This window comes from Megalobrama amblycephala, linkage group LG15, assembly GCF_018812025.1.
Source record: "Megalobrama amblycephala isolate DHTTF-2021 linkage group LG15, ASM1881202v1, whole genome shotgun sequence".
Lineage (NCBI taxonomy): Eukaryota > Metazoa > Chordata > Actinopteri > Cypriniformes > Xenocyprididae > Megalobrama > Megalobrama amblycephala.
The window spans coordinates 8,126,609-8,145,319 of NC_063058.1; the positions used below are offsets into that span (position 1 = coordinate 8,126,609).

Here is an 18,711-nt window from a genome sequence, read left to right on the forward strand (position 1 = left end):
ATGCTCTCTCAACCCTTACTTTGAACACTGCAATTGTATAGTACAGCAACTACTAATAAATTAAACATAGCACCTACTATTTTGATCATCAATGATTTTATCAAATCTAAGGCTGCAATTGCTGATTATTTTGATATCATTCTGAATAAAACGCTAAGTAGAGACATGTAGTAAATATGTTTAATAGACAATGTTATAAACACATACAGTAACTGTGTTTTGAATGACCATTATGACTCCTAGTATACACAATTTGATCATATTTAGGTTTTAAAGAGGGGAAAGCAAGAGCATAGTCCACAACATTTTAGAGGGTGGGAGGAATTACCTGGACTTGCAGCAAATTCGCCATCATAGTTCCTCTTTGGTGATGCACCTGGTCGTTCATACTAGTCAAGCCATAACACATTAAAACACACTATAATACAATACATTTTACAATATTATATTATAGATGTATACACATACAGTACTTTGCAAAAGTCTAGTCACAATGACTCATAATGATTCACAATGTGTCCCCCCCACACATTTTTAAGGTGGTTATTTTCATCTTTTACTTTAACTGTGCCAGTAGAATGTGTCAATTTAGATTTCCAGACAGCCTAATCAAGGAACAGTACCAACTACTACTAAATGCTTGGAACATCTTAAACACTGTGAACAAATTTATCTAGGAAAATTGGTCTTGTTTAAAGGCACAGGGTGGTTATTCAAATTATTAATTTGATTTAGGTAATTGAAGTTAATTGCTAAAAAGTATTCATGGCATTATTATTATTATTTTTTAAACATCCTTAATTCACAATTTTTTTTTAAACATGGCTAAAATTTTTGTTCTGTGTGTATACACATTTTGGACACTTGGAACTACAATGATGGTTATTCTGACAGGACAACTTGCTTTGATATTTTGTATCCAATGCAATGGAAATCTGACATTTTTTACATGCAACTCAAGTGTCCAAAAACTACATGTGTACGCACACTATTTATTTTCACTTAAAACAAATAGAAAGTAGTCTTACTGAGCTATTCTAAGCACTCCATCCAAAGAATTAATGTTTCAGATGCTTACCGCTGCTCCAGATGAAGGCTGCACAATCCACGCATAGTCCGGATGAACGAGACGTAGGCAGTTGAGAGCAGCTAGGTAACAGTTCACTTGTTTCTGGAGACCACGTAGAGTTCGTACCTCACGGCCCAGACGCATGCCATACTCAAACATCACTGTACCGGCTTAAACACACAAATATTTTATTGTTAGCTTAATGTCCAATTTCTGGCTGAATCCTTGAAAAATCCCTGTACCGTCAGTTTTACCTTTCCTATAGTTGTGACGATTGATATGAAAAGCATACAGAAGCTCATAGTAGTTGTGTGTCATGAGGTCAACGGCTCTTGCACGAGACTCAATAATGCTGACCACCTGAAGAACACAAAGCACAAAAAATACAATGGCTTACTAAAAATACAAGTACTAATTAAAGTTGAAGTACGTAGTTTCTGCGACACTAGTGGCACCCAGCAGAATTACAACAATACGGCATATTTTGCAAACGTTCCTTTTGCGCTTCCCTCTGGCTCCACCTGCCACAGTAGCTACGCTGAGATTGACGGATACAAGCAGACCACTCTCAATGTTTAGATGGTGCCTGGGGTTTACACTTTTGGGGGAGATAAACCCATGAATGGCATACTAATAGAATGATAAACTGGGTTAAGAGAATGTATTTTAACATTAAAAAAAAAAAAATAAAATCGTACATACTTCAATTTAAAGATCATAATAGGGTTCAACAATAAGAAAGACCAGTGAGGGTGTTTATGGCCAGTTGACCTGGCCATATTCTATGATGAAATATCTGCATTTATGACTCGCAACTCAAAGTTGATGTGAATTCTCTGGATTTAAATGTGTCACAAAAGTAAGGTTATCTGAGCTGGCTATAAATTTTGTCAAAACTTGAGAATGATGTGATGGTCTTGGAAGCAGAAAATTAAAAATCACTCGTGTTTTACACAGTATGTGTTCATTTTCCAGTAAAAGTGTGTGAATTTATATACGGTTCATACAGTAGAAGATGCAACCCGAATGAACATTTCTGCCATTCTGGATATAGGAGTAGAACAGGAAGCAGGAAAAGTACAACATTCATCTCATAGAAAAAAAAAAAGAAAAGAAAAAAGAAAACAGATGTGAATTTTAACTGAAGTCATTTGTATGTTTAAATTTGATCATCTGAGGTCAGCAGAAAAGACTTTGGTAAGTGAGATTAAATCACTAAAGTATGTCTGTATCATTTAACCCATTTAATCATCGCAGGTTTGAATAAAATTTGGTGTTTGTATTTCCCTGTGTGTGTTTTATTTATTGAGGAATACTGACTCAATTTTTTGATGTAAATGAATGTAAAAACTGTGGCTTAGGTTTATTTGGTCACATTTACATTTACATACATTTATGCACACCAAAACACATAAATATCAGAATTCAAAGTGTATAGTATGTGTACAGTGCAACAGGGAAGAGCTTGTTTACATTGCCTAAACCAGCCGCCTTGACCTGACTGACATGACTAGAGTAGTGGTTCCCAACCACATTTCCGGAGGCCCACCAACAACTACACATTTTGCATGTCTCTTTTGTCTGACACAGACTTGTTGGGAACTACTGACCTAGAGGTCTGCTACCCGACCTGAGCCCAATGGGTCCTGAGGAACTCGTGGATTTCGGGTCAGGTTTGGGTTCATGTTTCATGAATATTTTCGGGTTTGTAACTAAGAAAGACTAATATATGTATATATAAGGTTTGCGTGAGGTCTGATGTGTTGTGGCCGAAAGAGCACACGAGAGCGAGTGCAATAAGGCAAACGATTACTGAGGGAAAATGTATTGCGGTGTGAAATGATGCAGGGGAAGCTGAACTGCAATGAATTCTACCAAATAATGGGTAAAATATTCGTCAGCAGTCACTCCTTGTGTTTGCTGGATAACAGGTGAGCCAGGGAATAGCACAAAATCATAAACCTCTAAAATTACTACGAAATAATCTGTGTGTGAAGAAAACGAGTGTAAAATGAGCACAGCGCAAATCAAATAGCCGCGCTGCCATTTGTCTCAGAAATCAGAGCTTTGTCAAGAGTAGCCTACTATCAATAAAATACTGCATCATAAACATTGTCCACTATTTGATATTAATATTTAAATTTTTACCATATGATACATGAATAAGTGAAAACTCTATGAATGAAATGAATATAGCATGTTTGTAAGTCAAATAGCCGCGTTTCTCTCGTGTCTCATAAATCAGCTATCAACTAAAACACTACATCATATGATGTAGTGAATGAATAATTCACTGAAAGCACAATGAGAATCTCTATTCTCTCTGGCATCTCTAAAGTAATCAGCCTGGTTTTCTTCATTAACACCGTTTTGGACTGATTGTTTGAATGAATTTGCTTACTGGATCATTGGACTGATAATTTTCACAGAGTTTAGTGGCTTAAAATGATCTGATCGCAAACATAAGCAAAATCGGGCTAAACGGTTAGAACAGAAATTTCCACAGACCAGGGTTACAGGATAAACTACAGTGTAGTGTTGTTTTTGGCGGCCTGTTTTAATTTTAGTTTTAGTCTAGTCTGTGTCAAGCAGTAATTTTAGTTTTTATTAGTTTTAGTCACGTTCATATTCTTTTTAGTCTAGTCAAGTTTCAGTCGACTAAAAGTCTGAGCATTTTAGTCTTATTTTAGTCAGAATTATCCATGACTATTTTCATCTAGTTTTAGTCGACGAAAACTGATGACAGTCTAGTTTTAGTCAATGAAAATTTTATTTTAATCTCTTTTTAGTAATGCAATTCTATTTAACCCAATCAATATATAAGTATATAAGTACCTAGTAGTATAGACGAAATCAAAATTTTCTTTTAGCCAAACCCATTTTAAACAAGGTTATCTTATACTGTTACCTACATTATATAGATAATACCTTATAATGCCTAGAGATGTCTCTTAACCTTTAAGACCTGAAGGCTTTTTTAGAGTTTTTTTTTTTTCTTTTTTTCTGAGTGACACACAAAAGTAAAGACTCATAACTCCAATTTCATTTTATAATTTTTCTTTTTTTTTGACATGGAATAACTCAGGAAGGCAATAAGATCAGAGAAATTCTTTTTTGTTGATGCTCTCCTACATGTGAGATGCATCTTTTTCAAATTTTGTGGTGATAAAGTGTTATTCATTTTTTTCGCAACTAGATGGAGCCCATAGACAGTAAACTCCGGTTTAGAGGCATTTCTCAGGACTCGTTAAGAGTTGGTTAGGTTAGATGGTTAGATGCATTAAATAGCTGAGTTTCTAAGTTAAGATGATACCTATTTTGTGTTATTCTACGTTGGAAAATGAACATGGATGGGTCCTGGATCATTGGATACACACTGCATCCCGGAAAGATGAGAGACATCTTGTGATCAACGCAATATATTATGTTGATTTTGGATTCATTTTAATCGTAAGAATCTGCTTGAAATAATGGTGTGTATTTTCTATGATCTGTGCATTTTTCATAAAGTTATGAGCACGTGAAATCTACATATTTCCCTACATATCGGTCCCTTTCTCTATGTCAGAGGCAGTGACGTCGCCTGTGTCTGCGCAGTGCGACCTGATGCAGCCCCTGAAGTGAGACACAGTAAAACAGAAATACTGCAAAATAATAAAAATAACCCGACTAAACGAGACGAATAACGTTATAACATTTCGTCTCGTTTTGGTTAATGAAAACGAAGACACATTTTAGCATATTTTTTATTTTGTAAACCACATTTAGTCTCGTTTTTCTACGTCAACAATATTGCATTATACATTTAATTATCGTCATCGTCACATGACCAGCATTTACGTTGCGTTGTCACGTGATAAAGGTTCGCTGACGACATTTAGTCATAATTTTAGTCATAAAGCAACATTACTACAGTGATAAACTCCAGACATCCAAGATCATCTGTTAATGACACAATTTCACATGCTTCAGTAATTTATTGCCGTTAAATTATTTTAACGCGATAAGTATTTTAAATTAAATAGCATGCGTTAATGTCGACAGCCCTATTTTTTTTGTGAATTTTATTTCAATGTCTGTTTCAACAACTTGTCTGACAGGGCCAATGCAGTAATAAATAACTAAAAGGCACATGTATGAGTAAGTATTCTGACCTACCTCATCATGTAAATTAACAAATGAAAACTGGATAAGATCCCTGAGTTGAGCACGCTCGCACAGAACCACCACCAGCTGTCGGAGACAGTCCAACTGCCTGTAGACACACACAACACAGAGCTCAAGTATTTTACATGGAACTGTGGATAAGAAAATGAGGTCACTGCATAGTACCTGCTAGGATCAGGGTTTTGTGTCAGGGCCTCGTATGCCTGACTGTTGTGTCCAAGATCCAGATGATGCTTGAATACACGAGTCCACAGAGCAGCCTACAATGCAGGTCAGTTTCTGATTAATATTAAATGGACATTGAAATTCTCAAAATTATGTTTGAGATATATCACAATGTATGGGTAGCTGACATATTCATTACAGATTTTAGCTTAAAATGGATCAATCTAAAAGGAAAATGTGTATTTTAAGTATTGTGACTGGTAAGTGCTTCCACTAGTTCATTTTCAAAGGCTCTATATACTGTGACAAAAGACTTTTGTTTAAATGTACAAATGTTCCTCGTTCTCTTTTGCATCTTATTGCACTTGAATGGTTTAAAAGCATCACCTTCTTGCATTTTAGGTTTAATCCAAACAATTCAGACAAAAAAAAAATAATTTAATTTTACATCCCTTAAATGAATTAATCGCTCTCAAAACAATATTGTTACCTGGCTTCTCTCGTCATTGGCAGCTTCAGATACGGCCAGCGTTGCCAAATTAATCACAAGCTCAGGCAAACCAATATCCTCCAATAACCTTAAAACCTAAACAAGTAAACAATTACAATTATTACATCCCCATTCAGATGCTAAATAATTATTTTATCCTGGTCTGTGCATCTAGCAAACACTTTCCTTGTTGTAATAAAGTAATCGTGGGGCAGTTGCAGCCGTCTCCTCATCCGAACCTGTAAGTTTCATTAAAAACTCTTCTTTATCCACCTCAGTAGCTGCTTCCTGGAAACATTGCAATGCCTAAAACCATAAAAAAAACCAAAAAAAAAAAAACATATCCAAACATGACAAACAACATTGGCAAATAGGCATCATTTCACAACACTTTTTTGCATCTAGAACAATTTTGTGGACTGTAAGGAATCTATAAAGAGGAACTTCCATTACAACAGCTGCCATGTCTTGAGCATTGGAATGCCTCTATAAAAAAGGAGCCTTTGGCTCTTTAAAGTGTAATTTTTCCTCCCATTCATGTATTTATCTGTGGAGTAGACCGTTTCTGCCTTGTGTAGTGTCCAGAGTAAATTATAGGAAAAAATAAACAATTGTTTTAACAATTTCAGCTTCAGAAGCACAATTTATGACATCATTGTTGTCTTCTTTCATTCCGGATTCAAAATGCTACTGAAACAATTTCAACAAAAAAATGTGGTCTTTTCCCATTCCAGTTGACTGCAACGGTACTTTAAAAAAAAAAGTTGGAAAACAGCTACCCTAGAAAGTCAAGAATATGGCCACTAAGTGAAATGACTTGCATTTACATTTATACATTTGGCAGATGATTTTATCCAAAAGCGACTTAAATTCAAGCTACACATTTATTCAGTTCATACATTCCCTGGGAATCCAAACCATGAACACAGTGTTATCAAATCATGTTTGGTAGTGAAAGTGACTAGTTTTACAATTATTTAATCTAAATAAACAGATTTCCTTACAGAGGGATCCCAGAGGCTGAAAAAAGAAAACAGACCATTGGTCATTCAGGAATCTTCTTACCTTTTGCCCCTCACCACTGGCCAGATAGCAATGACCCAAAACAAAACGGTAGGATCCCACATTCACCTGGCACCAGGACCCAACTAACCGAACATACTCCTGTAGAGAGGCAGGACACAACCACAGTGAAAGTGTTACATCTTTTTTTAAAAAGATAATAAAATGTTATTTTTTTGCAGATCAACTGCATACCATATTCTGGATGTAGGCCAAACATCCAAATCAAGCTGTTCAATTTATTTTCAGTGAATCAAGACTAAACAGCCCCATCTGTACAGTCACATTTCTTAAATTTAGTGGTCCACTAAAATGTTAGTTACATGGGGGGAAAAATAAATAAAAAATAATTCAAACTTCGATAGAGAAAACGATAGAGCACTACACTGTGTATTAGCTACCAGTATCATATTTAATGCACCCTTGAAAATGTCAAAACAGTGCCAACAGGAACTGATTAAGAGTGCTCTAAGTGAGGTTTGAATACAATGTTTGAATCATTTTACTTTACCAGTCAAACAAGTTTTGGTTGGTAAATTAGTAGAGTCATGGGTAGAGTGTGAAAGACAGACAGCAATAATTTTAAACCCAAAAAATAAAAAGAAACAAAAAAAAGTCTTGGTGGTACGTACAGGGCACAACGCTAAAGATTTTTTTCTACTGGCCCGGGTGGCCAGCGATTTCATATTTTTACTTGCCCTGCCAAAAATTTCACTAAAAAAAACTTTGTGCTCATTGTGTTGAGCCATGCAACCTTGTATTTTAATAAGGTTGTTACAACATCAACATTTTAGGTACTAGTGAAATTAAGTAATTATCGGTTCCAATTATTACACCACAACAAAAACTACTAAACAGTCAGTGATGATACAAGTAGGGATGCACCGGGCCCGATACTGCGCTTGTGTACTCGTACTCATTAAAACCGAATATAACAATAATTTTCAGCAGAAAATTTTCAATAGCCCAAATTTCAGTGCATCCCTAATTTATACTCCATTACAATAGTCCCTTCACTGTTGTAATTTCATGAAGACCATATACAATCAGGGAAATCAGATAATATGTATCGACTCATACTGGTTTCTCACCTGCAGTTGTGCATATTGGCAGTTTCCCATCAGGCATTCAGGAAAGAGGAAACTGGGATTGCTGGGCCAGCTATTGCAATGATGCAAGGCAAATACTGAACTTATGAACTAGCATCACCCAGATACTTTACCAAGAAGAACTGACAGAAGATATCAAAGGGTGCAGGAGTGACATCAAAAGTGTTTAGGCACCAAGTTGATAATAAAATCAGAATGCGGATGTGAGCGTGTGTGTTCTGAAGGGAACTTGGGGCATGTGGTTGTGTGAGACTCTGTGCTTGTATGATGCAATTTATTTAAACAGTCAGTTATGTCTTAAGGGAATGTAAACTGTCAGGACAAAACATCTGATCAAAATTGATCTGTGCAAGAAAAACTCACTCACTGCTTTTGTTAATAATCCCTTTTGTGCTCTTCTGTATTACTGACATTTTTAGTGATTGTTCTGAAGTATGTTCTGAATCATGTTTTGAAGTTGAATAAATTACTTGATATTTAAAACAATTGTTTAAAATTAAATTATAAAAAATAAATAATTAAAAATAATTAAAAATTAAGTATAAAATAATTAAACACTAAGTAGATGAAAAGTTTTGTACCTTTGGTACCAAAATTAGTATAGAGAATTTTTAAATTTCACTCTTATTGGTAAGACTACTGAAATGTGGTATCAACACTAGTGTCCAGCATACTACACATCAAGAGGATACAGAAACTGGCAGAGTAGTGTCAGGACACTGGAGATCATCTGTGGCCAGTGCAACATGGTCTGATTGCCCTCCACATCCTGCTGGGAGAAGATCTGAGACATGATGGCTTTACGGGCCACATTCTGGTAGAACAACTCCACAACAGTTTGAGGATTCAACACTAAAGAGAGAAACAACAGCGAGGAACAGTCAGCATTCTCATCATCGGTCATAACTTGTGTTTTTATATTGTGGCGATTCATGTTACCTGATCTGTTGGAAGTAGAAGTCGTTGAATCGGACAGCTCCAGAACAGACAGATGCTGAAGATCAGCATTTCTAAAAAAAACAAAAAAAAAACAGTACTAATTTCATAATCAAAGATGAACTAAAAGAAATGACAATCATTTGTATACATGCAAATAAAAATGATAAAATATTATTATAAAACATATATACAGAGGCAGGTGGTCAAGATAGTATTGAATTAGAGGTCGACCGATCGATCAGGCAGATTTTTGGCAATTTTTATTAATCGGCCGATTGTGCTGCAAATTAGACCGATTAAAAGGCAGGCGCATCTGCGAGCAGCTAAAAGTTGTTGTGGAACATGTGGTGATGCTTCTTGAGGCAAGCAGATTGCAATCTGCTGGCGATACTTCATTTTTCGTGTTCCGCTGGATCTCGCGCACAGTTAAGTGCACAAGCCTTTCAAACTAAACTCCTTTGGCCGTGAGGGTGGAAAGAAGCATTCAGCACATGCACACTATCTTGTGGACTGCTGTTTTCAAGCGCTCAAGTCACTCGCACATGCGCTGTTGTACGCAGACCGCACGGTCTCAAATTGGGCTGCATGCGGACGGGGTGTGCGGATGTCCGCAGACCCTCCTGATGATGAAAACCTGGTAACAAGCCCAGCGGCTAAATTATTATAGTAACCTGCTTTGTATAGATAAGCTCCAACGTTATCAATTCTGTTTCTGTACCAGAGACTTTCTCTCCCTCTGAAGCTGCGTGAGACGGAGCAATGCACACTCTGCAGACGTGCCTTGGTCACACACAGCTTCAGCTAACGATGGCAGGGGAAAACAGACCATTTCAAAAGTGTAATTACATTGATGCCGACCATGCTTATCATAAGTGCAACAAGTCATTTGCATGTGAAAGTAGAAACACGTGCAATTCAGATTAAACTTCTGGCTAAAACGTGCACGTTAACTTCCATCATTAAATGTGTCTGTGGGTCCGACATAGTCTCCACGACATCATCGCTCATGGCCAGTGCAAAAGTCTTAAAGCAGTTATGAGCAGCAGGCTGTATAATATGAGTGAACTTTTATTTTTGTTATCACTTAAGATTATGACCTTGTGCCTATAGCAGTGTCTGTCAACAAACAAACAAAAACAACATGCTTTAGAACAGTTTTGAGAAGGTGCTTAAAAAGTTGAGCCATGTATTATTACTATGAATTAGGCTACTACTAAGTTTATTGGTAACAATTTACAATAAGGTTTATTAGTTAACTACATTAGTTAAACTAATAAAGAACTGCACTTATACAGCATTTATTAATCTTTGTTAATGTTAATTTCAACATTTACTAATACATTATTAAAATCTTGTTAACTTTTTTTTAATTCACTGTGAACTAACATGAACAAACAATGAACAACTGTATTTTCATTAACGTTAACAAAGATTAGTAAATACAGTAACAAATGTATTATTCATGGTTAGTTCATGTTAGTTAATACATTAACTAATATTTAACTAATGAACCTTGTTGTAAAGTTACCAGTTTATTTAAAGTCTTGATTTTTGATTACCTGTTTTTGCACATTTAATATTTAACATATACATTCTTTTTTATTTAAAATTATTAAGTGCACTGATTAGAGAGGCTTGTGTTGTGCAATAAATGTTTAATTTAAGCAATTTTCTGTATCACATCTTATTACTTAACCGTTGGATTTTATGAGATGAAGGGGGAAAAAAAAGAAAATCGGCCAAACATATCGGCAAAAAATAAGTAATCGGCATCATTTATCGGCCATCGGCTGCCCTGATTTATAAATATTGGCATCGGCCAGAGAAAATACCTTGTCGGTCAACCACTAAATTGAATTCCTTGATTCACTGAACCTAAAGTTCATCAGTAAAACAAAACAAGTATGTGAAAGCAGAGATATGAAATCTAAGCGGCTACAGTATGTTCAAATTAAAAACAAATAAGGCACCATGTAGTGATGAACTTCCATTAGAGGTAAAAAGACAAAGAACTATTCCTCACAGGAATTAATGCTGATTCAACTGATCCTTGTATTTACAGCAGCTAACATTTGTCTTATTTATGCAGTTTTACAGCAAAAAAATAAATAAAATAAAATTGTCTGAGTGGAGGAAAACAAATTTTAAAAGGCCCATCAGAGCGATGGGAGGGTAATATTTAACATCTTAGTTTTCACTGCAAAAAATGATAAATATTTCAGCAATTAGGTCATTGTGTGTAATTAGGCAGCCATATACACACATTTGCAATACTAACCATAGCTTAAATATGTGGATCTTTTTTTATGGATTGGGACATGTGGCGTGTGGACTCACAGTATGTCCAGTGGTACGGACGAGGACAGCGTCAGGCTCATCTGCTTGAGCAGGTGATATGTGCAAAGCAGATTAGAGCATCGAGGAATCAAGTCTTGCTGCAGCTGCAGTAACTGATTACCGGCCCCAAGAAACACCTGCACACACAAACAATTGGCAAAGAGTATAGAGACTACGGCTGTCAAAAGGGCTGAAAAACAAAATTAGAAACATTTTTTTTCCTGTTTGAGGAAAAGATTACTGAACACCAGGATTACAGTTATTCACCAAGATTACAGTTATTCTGAGCCGTGCATTAATTTGAATGGTGACAGCTATTATGGGAGTGGCCTGATGCAGCGCAGGAGATGCAGATAACTTGATCTTGACTTTGATTCATTTTTAATGAAAACTTTAATTAATGCTGTCACGTAACACATCTGTTTCAAAGATAAAATGAAATGAATTGCGAATCACAACATTAAAATAAAAATGTAATGACTGTACAAATGCTTGTGAATCTAAATAATTCGGAATCATTGGGAATTGATACATCTGTCCTTTTCAAGGAACACGAGATGTGCAGTAATCTCAGACAACTTAATCGTGGTAAAATTTTAATCCAATCCACAAATTCGTTTGAAGAACCAAATTAGCCAGAGATCAGTTATCATGATTAGAAGATCTAGCATCTGTCAAATCATCTCAGATGTATTAAGCGAGGTACGAAGAATGGACCCCTAATTTTTAAGTTAATCAACAAGGGAAGAAATACATAAACAGCACTGTTGCATTCTCAAGCCAGTTCGTGTTTTACAGGTTTTTTTTGTTTGTTTTAGTCTTGACAAAATAATCCTCTACAATGTTAATATTTCATCATGTCATACACATTAATTATATTACATTTTATTTTGATTAAAATGGCATCTTATTTCAGATCAGAAAACCTGATCTCCTGAAATAACATTACAATATTGTACATTATTTTCCTGAAAAAACATTACAATATTGTACATTATTTACATCATAATGTGACAAGAAGCTTGAAGATAGCGCTGACATGATTCCTCGATTACATTCAAGTGCTCGAAAACCATTGGATGGCATTATTAGAACATTTTCTAAAGCTGCAGCTGCTGCACGACATACATAAAACCATTTCACAGTATTATTGTGAAATCACAAAGGCTGCGATTCAATTAAATAAATATATCTGCTGAGGGTTTTGGAGTGATTTGTCCTAATCGACACCCAAGCGTCTACTGGCGACACTCAATAATATACCTGATCACCCGGGGGCATCTCCTAATCGACACCCAATAATATTTATACTCTAGCACTGCATCTATTAGTCGACAACTGGCTTAGAGTCGGTCAACGTCTTGACCCTTTTGAACCTAGTGCTCCCTAACTTGCTGCACAATAACTTGCTGCACAATAACCATATAGACTCCAGACTATGACTTAGAATACGCTTTATTCACAGCCAGAGGACCTCGTATCAATCAAAGAGAATCCCACCAACAAGAAGAATGCAACAGTTTATATAGGATAGGAGCATGGTAAAGCATTCTACAATATGATTGGTTCTTCAGATGTCAAACCCTCATGTTACTAGGTAAAACAAGATCTGCCCAAATCATGTGTTTATTAGTTCGTGCTCACTCAATTTCATGAGGCTATTATATTCAGATGGTTGTCTAGCTGTCCCTAAGTTTCATTTCCCCTTTTCTTATATTTGGACATGATTCAGACACACACTGACTTAGGCCCAAGGTTTGAGAACATTTAGGTTTCAAAAGCATATAAATGTTATTACTGCAAGGGAAAAGAAATGTCAGTTATGATTAATTAAAAAATTCCATCACATTACTTTGTGCAAAATATAAAAATGGTCCATACTTTTTTTAAGAGGTAAACCCTGCACCCCCAGTATGTTTTCTCGGTCCCAAGGCATTCTATGTGTCATACATGTAGGTGTCTAAATAAGGGCTGGGAAGCGATTAAAATTTGAAATCTAATTAATTACATGATGTGGCAATTAATTAATCTAATTAAGAGCAAATTAATCGTACATCAAATTTGTCTGAGAAATTATCCCTAAAAGATAATCTGAAGTCATTATAAAGCATCAAATAGACATTACAAAAAGTAGATTCAGAAAGAAATATTTTATTTGATTCAACATAGAATTTATTACACAAACTTTTGGACCATAAGGTTGAGTAAATGATGACTGAATTTTAATTTTGGGGTGAACTATATATATATATATATATATATATATATATATATATATATATACACACACACACACACACTATATATATTTTTTAATCAATAAGGAAATATGAAATTCAAAGTAAACATGGTCAACTGATGTTTTATGAATAAATTTCTTAGAGAAGTTAATTTACTGAAGGCTACTAAGAAAGCTAGGTTAATAAGTTTATTACTAATGTGGGGGGCGTCACGCAGGCACAATAGCGCTGTATGACAGATGTATCACTTTTATTTAGTTTTTGCTTTATTCAAAATATTCACAAACTAGTTAACTATAGCCTATCATGAACCATAGGCTATATATTCGCTGAGCACCCACGGGAAAATATGAGATATTCTCCGTTAATTTTAACCAGTATAAAATGACTGCAGGCAGTGCACTTGAGGCAGTTACTATGGCATTTTTTAACGACGCATGTCGAGTTCGCATCAATGTAATACATAAACGCGAGAGCACATTAATGTAATGTGCAGCACGAATCTCTCCACAAAACTTGCGCGCTCTCATGGCTCTCAGATATTATGTGTGCATGCTCGGTTATGGAGTGTGGGCACCAACCGGCAGAAACATAAATCGGCGCCTATTGTCAAGTATTTGAATGCGATTTGTCGTTTAAATCATGTCAGCTGATCTATAACACACGATGGGTGCTGCCATCGCAGCCAAAGCAAAACAGAGGCTAGCTAGACCCTCCCTCCTCCTCCTCCTCTCCCTCCCCTCCGTGCTTCCTGAAACAGTCATGAACACGCATTTAAAATCATTCTTGTCGGTTATTGGCTGGAGCATGTTTATTATGATTTGTGGTCCAGGCTGCACCAGTTTGTTTTTATTGCCGTTTTCGCAGCTTGTGGCGACTACAGAGACCGCGCTTTTTTACAGTGTGTTCAGGGGACAGGCAGCTAGCGGATAGTGAGGAGATATTTGCTGTATGTGACAAAAAACGTTTTGGCCTAAAAACACGTGACATCACTTAGAGCACCTTTAATTATGGAAAAAAATAACGCATTAAATGCCCAGCCCTAGTCTGAATGTTAAATAAGTAAATAAATAAATAAATAATAATAGCCTGACAAAACATCTGATTTAACTTTTTGAAATGTATAACTGTTCCAAAAATAGCATCGTCCGGACCTCTTGGAACTTTAATTGAATACCCCTGCTGTAAACCATAGTTTACAGCCATCACGCTGCCAATCACGCAAGGTGATTGCAGCCACTGACTTGTATTATATGAATCACCAAAGGTTTTAGTTAAAAATCTTCTTTACTGTTCAAAATAGAGAAAAACATAGTCACCTACTTCTTGGATGGCCTGAGGGTGAGTAAATTAACAACAAATTTTTAGGTGAACTAGCCCTTTGAAGTCTCCCTGTAGTCAATTTTATCCCATAAAACTCATCTTTGATCACAAAAATGACACATTCACACGTTTTTTCCCCCCCCGTGAAAATAGCTTGAATGTAACTCTACACCCTTGCTTCATATAGTATACGCAGATCTATGAATATGCTAAGTTGCTCCACCTCCACTCATTTGCACAAGCTCAGAGATCCACTCAACTTACTGAGGTAAACGCTGCACAATGGTATCGCTTTTTACAACAGACACATAACAGAAATAAATTTGATTAGCCTTTTGCTTGACTACGTTATCAAACAGCTAATAATCGGTTGCTAATATTACACAATTCATGTTCCTGTTCGCCATTTCAGAGTCAGACAGCTGTCTTCTGAAAATCAGTATCCTTAGAAATGCTTTGAACAACTCAGAACATCAGTGGAGAAAGGCATATTCATCATAACATCGTAATATACATTATAAACCTACTATATTGCTAAATCTACCCAATTTTTCATATCAAAAGAAAAATATACTGGGATAACCTCCTCGAGACTATCTTTCTTCAGAACGGTCATAGTTAATGATATGCTAAAGCCCACGGGACGTTGACATAACTGGTTACAAGGTAGTTTGTGGCATCAGAAACACCAGTGATTTCAAACCACATTTTTGAAACTCTTTAGATTACTGCAGTTTTAAAGACAAAATATATATATTCAGCAATAGTGCTGACTTGTGAATTTGCACATGGTTTGTCTTAAATAAATAAATAAATAAATAAATATCTATCAATAAAACACCGCTGTTTTAATTAACAGCTCTAACTGAGTCACATGCTAAGTGTATGTGTGTACTCACATTGTCTCCAATTCGTAGGTACAGTTGCTGCAGGATGAGCAGATCTCTACAGAGCAGAGTTCGGGTCATGGCGGTCTGGCACACAGCTTGACAGATCAGACTAGCAGCCACACTGCTGCCGTACAGCTGAGAGAGACTAATCCGCACTCTCAAAGACTGACCTACAACAAACATCACATCAGTGCTGATTTGAGAAATAGTTCAGCCTAACAAAAACAAAACAAAACAAAAAAAATCAGTCATCCTTTAAATCACCCCTTAGTCGTTTTAAGATCATACAACTGTCTTTCTTAATCCATGAAAGAAAAAAGAACACACAAATACACAAGATAATATTTCTTCAGCTGTTTCCCACACAACAAATGCAGATTGTGACCAATTGTAAAACTAATCCATACGAATTGAGCAGATTTTCTGAAGAGACTCGATCTCTTTATATGATGAACGGATTGAATTTAGGCTTTTATTCACATATAAACATTCATCAACTCACACATCAGTTGTGGTAAACGGAAGCTCAAGCATGTTTGCTTAACATGTGCAAGAACCAATTAGGTTCATTCTCCTGTGTTACGCAGCACGTTTGAACTTCCCCAAGAGGTTTGCTCCCGCACATCAAGCAGACAAAGGTGCTCTATGTAAGAATGACAGCTAGTTGTTGAAATGGGTACCGCAGTCCAAATTCAAAATATTGTTTGACCCGCCCCCTCCTCCTCAGACTCAACGCTCGCGCAGGTTGCCAGTTTGAAGACACGCAACAGGAGCGAGCTCAATGGACATTGGAAGGCGAGGAGACTTGTACACTGTAAGATAATTAGTTGATTTATTGATTTATGATGAGTTGATATTGCGTTTTAATATGCTCCTGTTCATAGAGATTTTTAGATGGATGCTGAGGCTTTTTAGATCGGGTAGAATCTGCGATCTCTGACCCAGTTTGTTCGCTGACTTCCATGGCTGCAATTCGCTGCATGTGTTTTCCGCCAACTGGCAACCCGGGGTGGCGAAATACTATTGGGTAAATTGACAACGTGCGGTCTTGCACAGACGGAAACAAAAACAGAAATTCCGACACGGAATGCAAATTTCAAAGTAAAATAACTGGCTGTAGCAATGGTTTTCAGAGAAACGAGTATGTGAACTCAGCATGTTTAATAAATATCTGCAAACATATTATGGTATTTTTATGCTTTAGTACATTAAAAAACGTACAAAGATCACCTTTAATCTTTTTGTTTATGTTTGCTGAACAATGTTTATATGTGGATGAAAGCATAAATTCAATCTGTTCATCATATAAAGTGATCAAGTCTGTTTAGAAAATTTGGACTAAATCGCTCGATTCATATGGATTAGTTTTACAATCTCTTTATGAACTTTTTGAATTGTCAAAGTGGAAGTTGCATAGACAGTCAATGAAACGATAGAAATCTCTCCGATTTCAATAAAAAGTGAGTGTTCATGAGGGTGAATAAATGACGTTTATCATGTCGATCCAAAACTATATGACTTTCTTTCATCTGTGGAACAAAATATATATTTTTTAATAATTTATTATATTATATATATATTAAATAATTTATTTTTGTTACACAGAAGAAAGAAATTTATACAGTTGGGAAAGACACAAGAGTGGGTAAATAATGATAGAATTTTCACTTTTTGTCTGCAAAGATAACTGCTATAATTAAGTGATAAGAACACATTCAGAATAATGTGAAATGCTGTACTATTGGTGGTATAGCCATAAACACATTGACAGTATAAATAGCAACATCCACTGAATAAAAGAGCTTCAGTGGCCACAGGGGAAAAAATGTCATTGGTTGAGAAATTAAATGAACAAATTTCAGTTTAATTAGGCTTCTGTCATTTTGTGACTTAATTTAAAGCTGCCGTCCATAAGATTTGCCTCTTTGTCGCCATTTCTGTTTGAAACCTGCAATTGCAGTTTTATGCGAAATTATTATCATTACGTGCATTGTGCATCGGCATGACTCAGTGCAGATTAATCTAATGTTTGCTGTCAGTCACCACATCGGTGTGGATACTGTACTTCGGAAATACAGATTCTACGTCTTGGAAGTATGACCAAAATAAGAATTTTCACCAGAAAATGTCATCTGAACAAGTAAGTAACATGTCTGCCAATTTAGTTCTTACCAACTGAGAAAAAAAGCATTATGCTTACAATAAATCGCGCTGCCAATGGTGATTAAATGATTAAATAACGATCACTTAGCTTGGATCATGCCAAACTATGCAAATTATTATTACGGTTATACTTTGTTCTCAAATTGTTAATGTTAACAACATCAGCATTGCGTGACCGTGTGTATTTAGTGTGTATTAGCGTTACCTCTAGATTTTAATTTCTGTACACTGACACTCCGCTGTCCGACATCTTTTGCTTTTGAATACGTGTGAATCTCCAGTTGTCATTGATGATTGTCATTTGGATCTTTCTGGATTACAATCCACTATCAACCTGAGAAGTTTAATTATTTCAGCTGCTGTAAGAAAAGGCTATAAATGATTCTCACATGATATAGCTACTAGCTGGGACTCCTTCCTTTCTGTTTACAGACGTGACGTAATGCCGCAAAGACGAATGGCTGCGTGATTGAATTTCCCACGGAAACCCACCAGTACCACTCTAGTTATAAAACATCATTACAAGCTTACCATTGTGAATCAAGCCAAGGTAAGGAGTAGTGTTGCTTTCGTCAACGAAAATTATGACTAAATATCGTCGTCAACGAACCTTTATCACGTGACGAAAACGAGATGAGATGAAACGTAAATGCTGGTCATGTGACGATGACTATAATTAAACGTATAATGCAATATTGTTGACGAATAAAAACGAGACTAAATGTGGTTTACAAAATAAAAACTATGCTAAAATGTC

At 36.0% G+C, this 18,711-nt stretch overlaps 1 protein-coding gene across 1 annotated transcript in view; it reads right to left on the bottom strand.

Moving 5' to 3' along the window:
* The window catches only part of nup160 (nucleoporin 160), a 59,581-nt gene that overhangs the window by 11,278 nt on the left and 29,592 nt on the right, over positions 1-18,711 (bottom strand). Inside the window, exons 16-28 of the mRNA XM_048159164.1 lie at positions 15,801-15,961; positions 11,339-11,475; positions 9,002-9,072; positions 8,755-8,914; positions 8,045-8,114; positions 6,957-7,055; positions 6,078-6,197; positions 5,892-5,987; positions 5,402-5,496; positions 5,228-5,324; positions 1,324-1,429; positions 1,079-1,239; positions 329-389 (exon numbers count right to left, since the gene is read on the bottom strand). Of these exons, the coding sequence (XP_048015121.1) occupies positions 329-389; positions 1,079-1,239; positions 1,324-1,429; positions 5,228-5,324; positions 5,402-5,496; positions 5,892-5,987; positions 6,078-6,197; positions 6,957-7,055; positions 8,045-8,114; positions 8,755-8,914; positions 9,002-9,072; positions 11,339-11,475; positions 15,801-15,961 (1,434 nt within the window). The remainder of the gene's footprint in view (positions 1-328; positions 390-1,078; positions 1,240-1,323; positions 1,430-5,227; positions 5,325-5,401; positions 5,497-5,891; positions 5,988-6,077; positions 6,198-6,956; positions 7,056-8,044; positions 8,115-8,754; positions 8,915-9,001; positions 9,073-11,338; positions 11,476-15,800; positions 15,962-18,711) is intronic.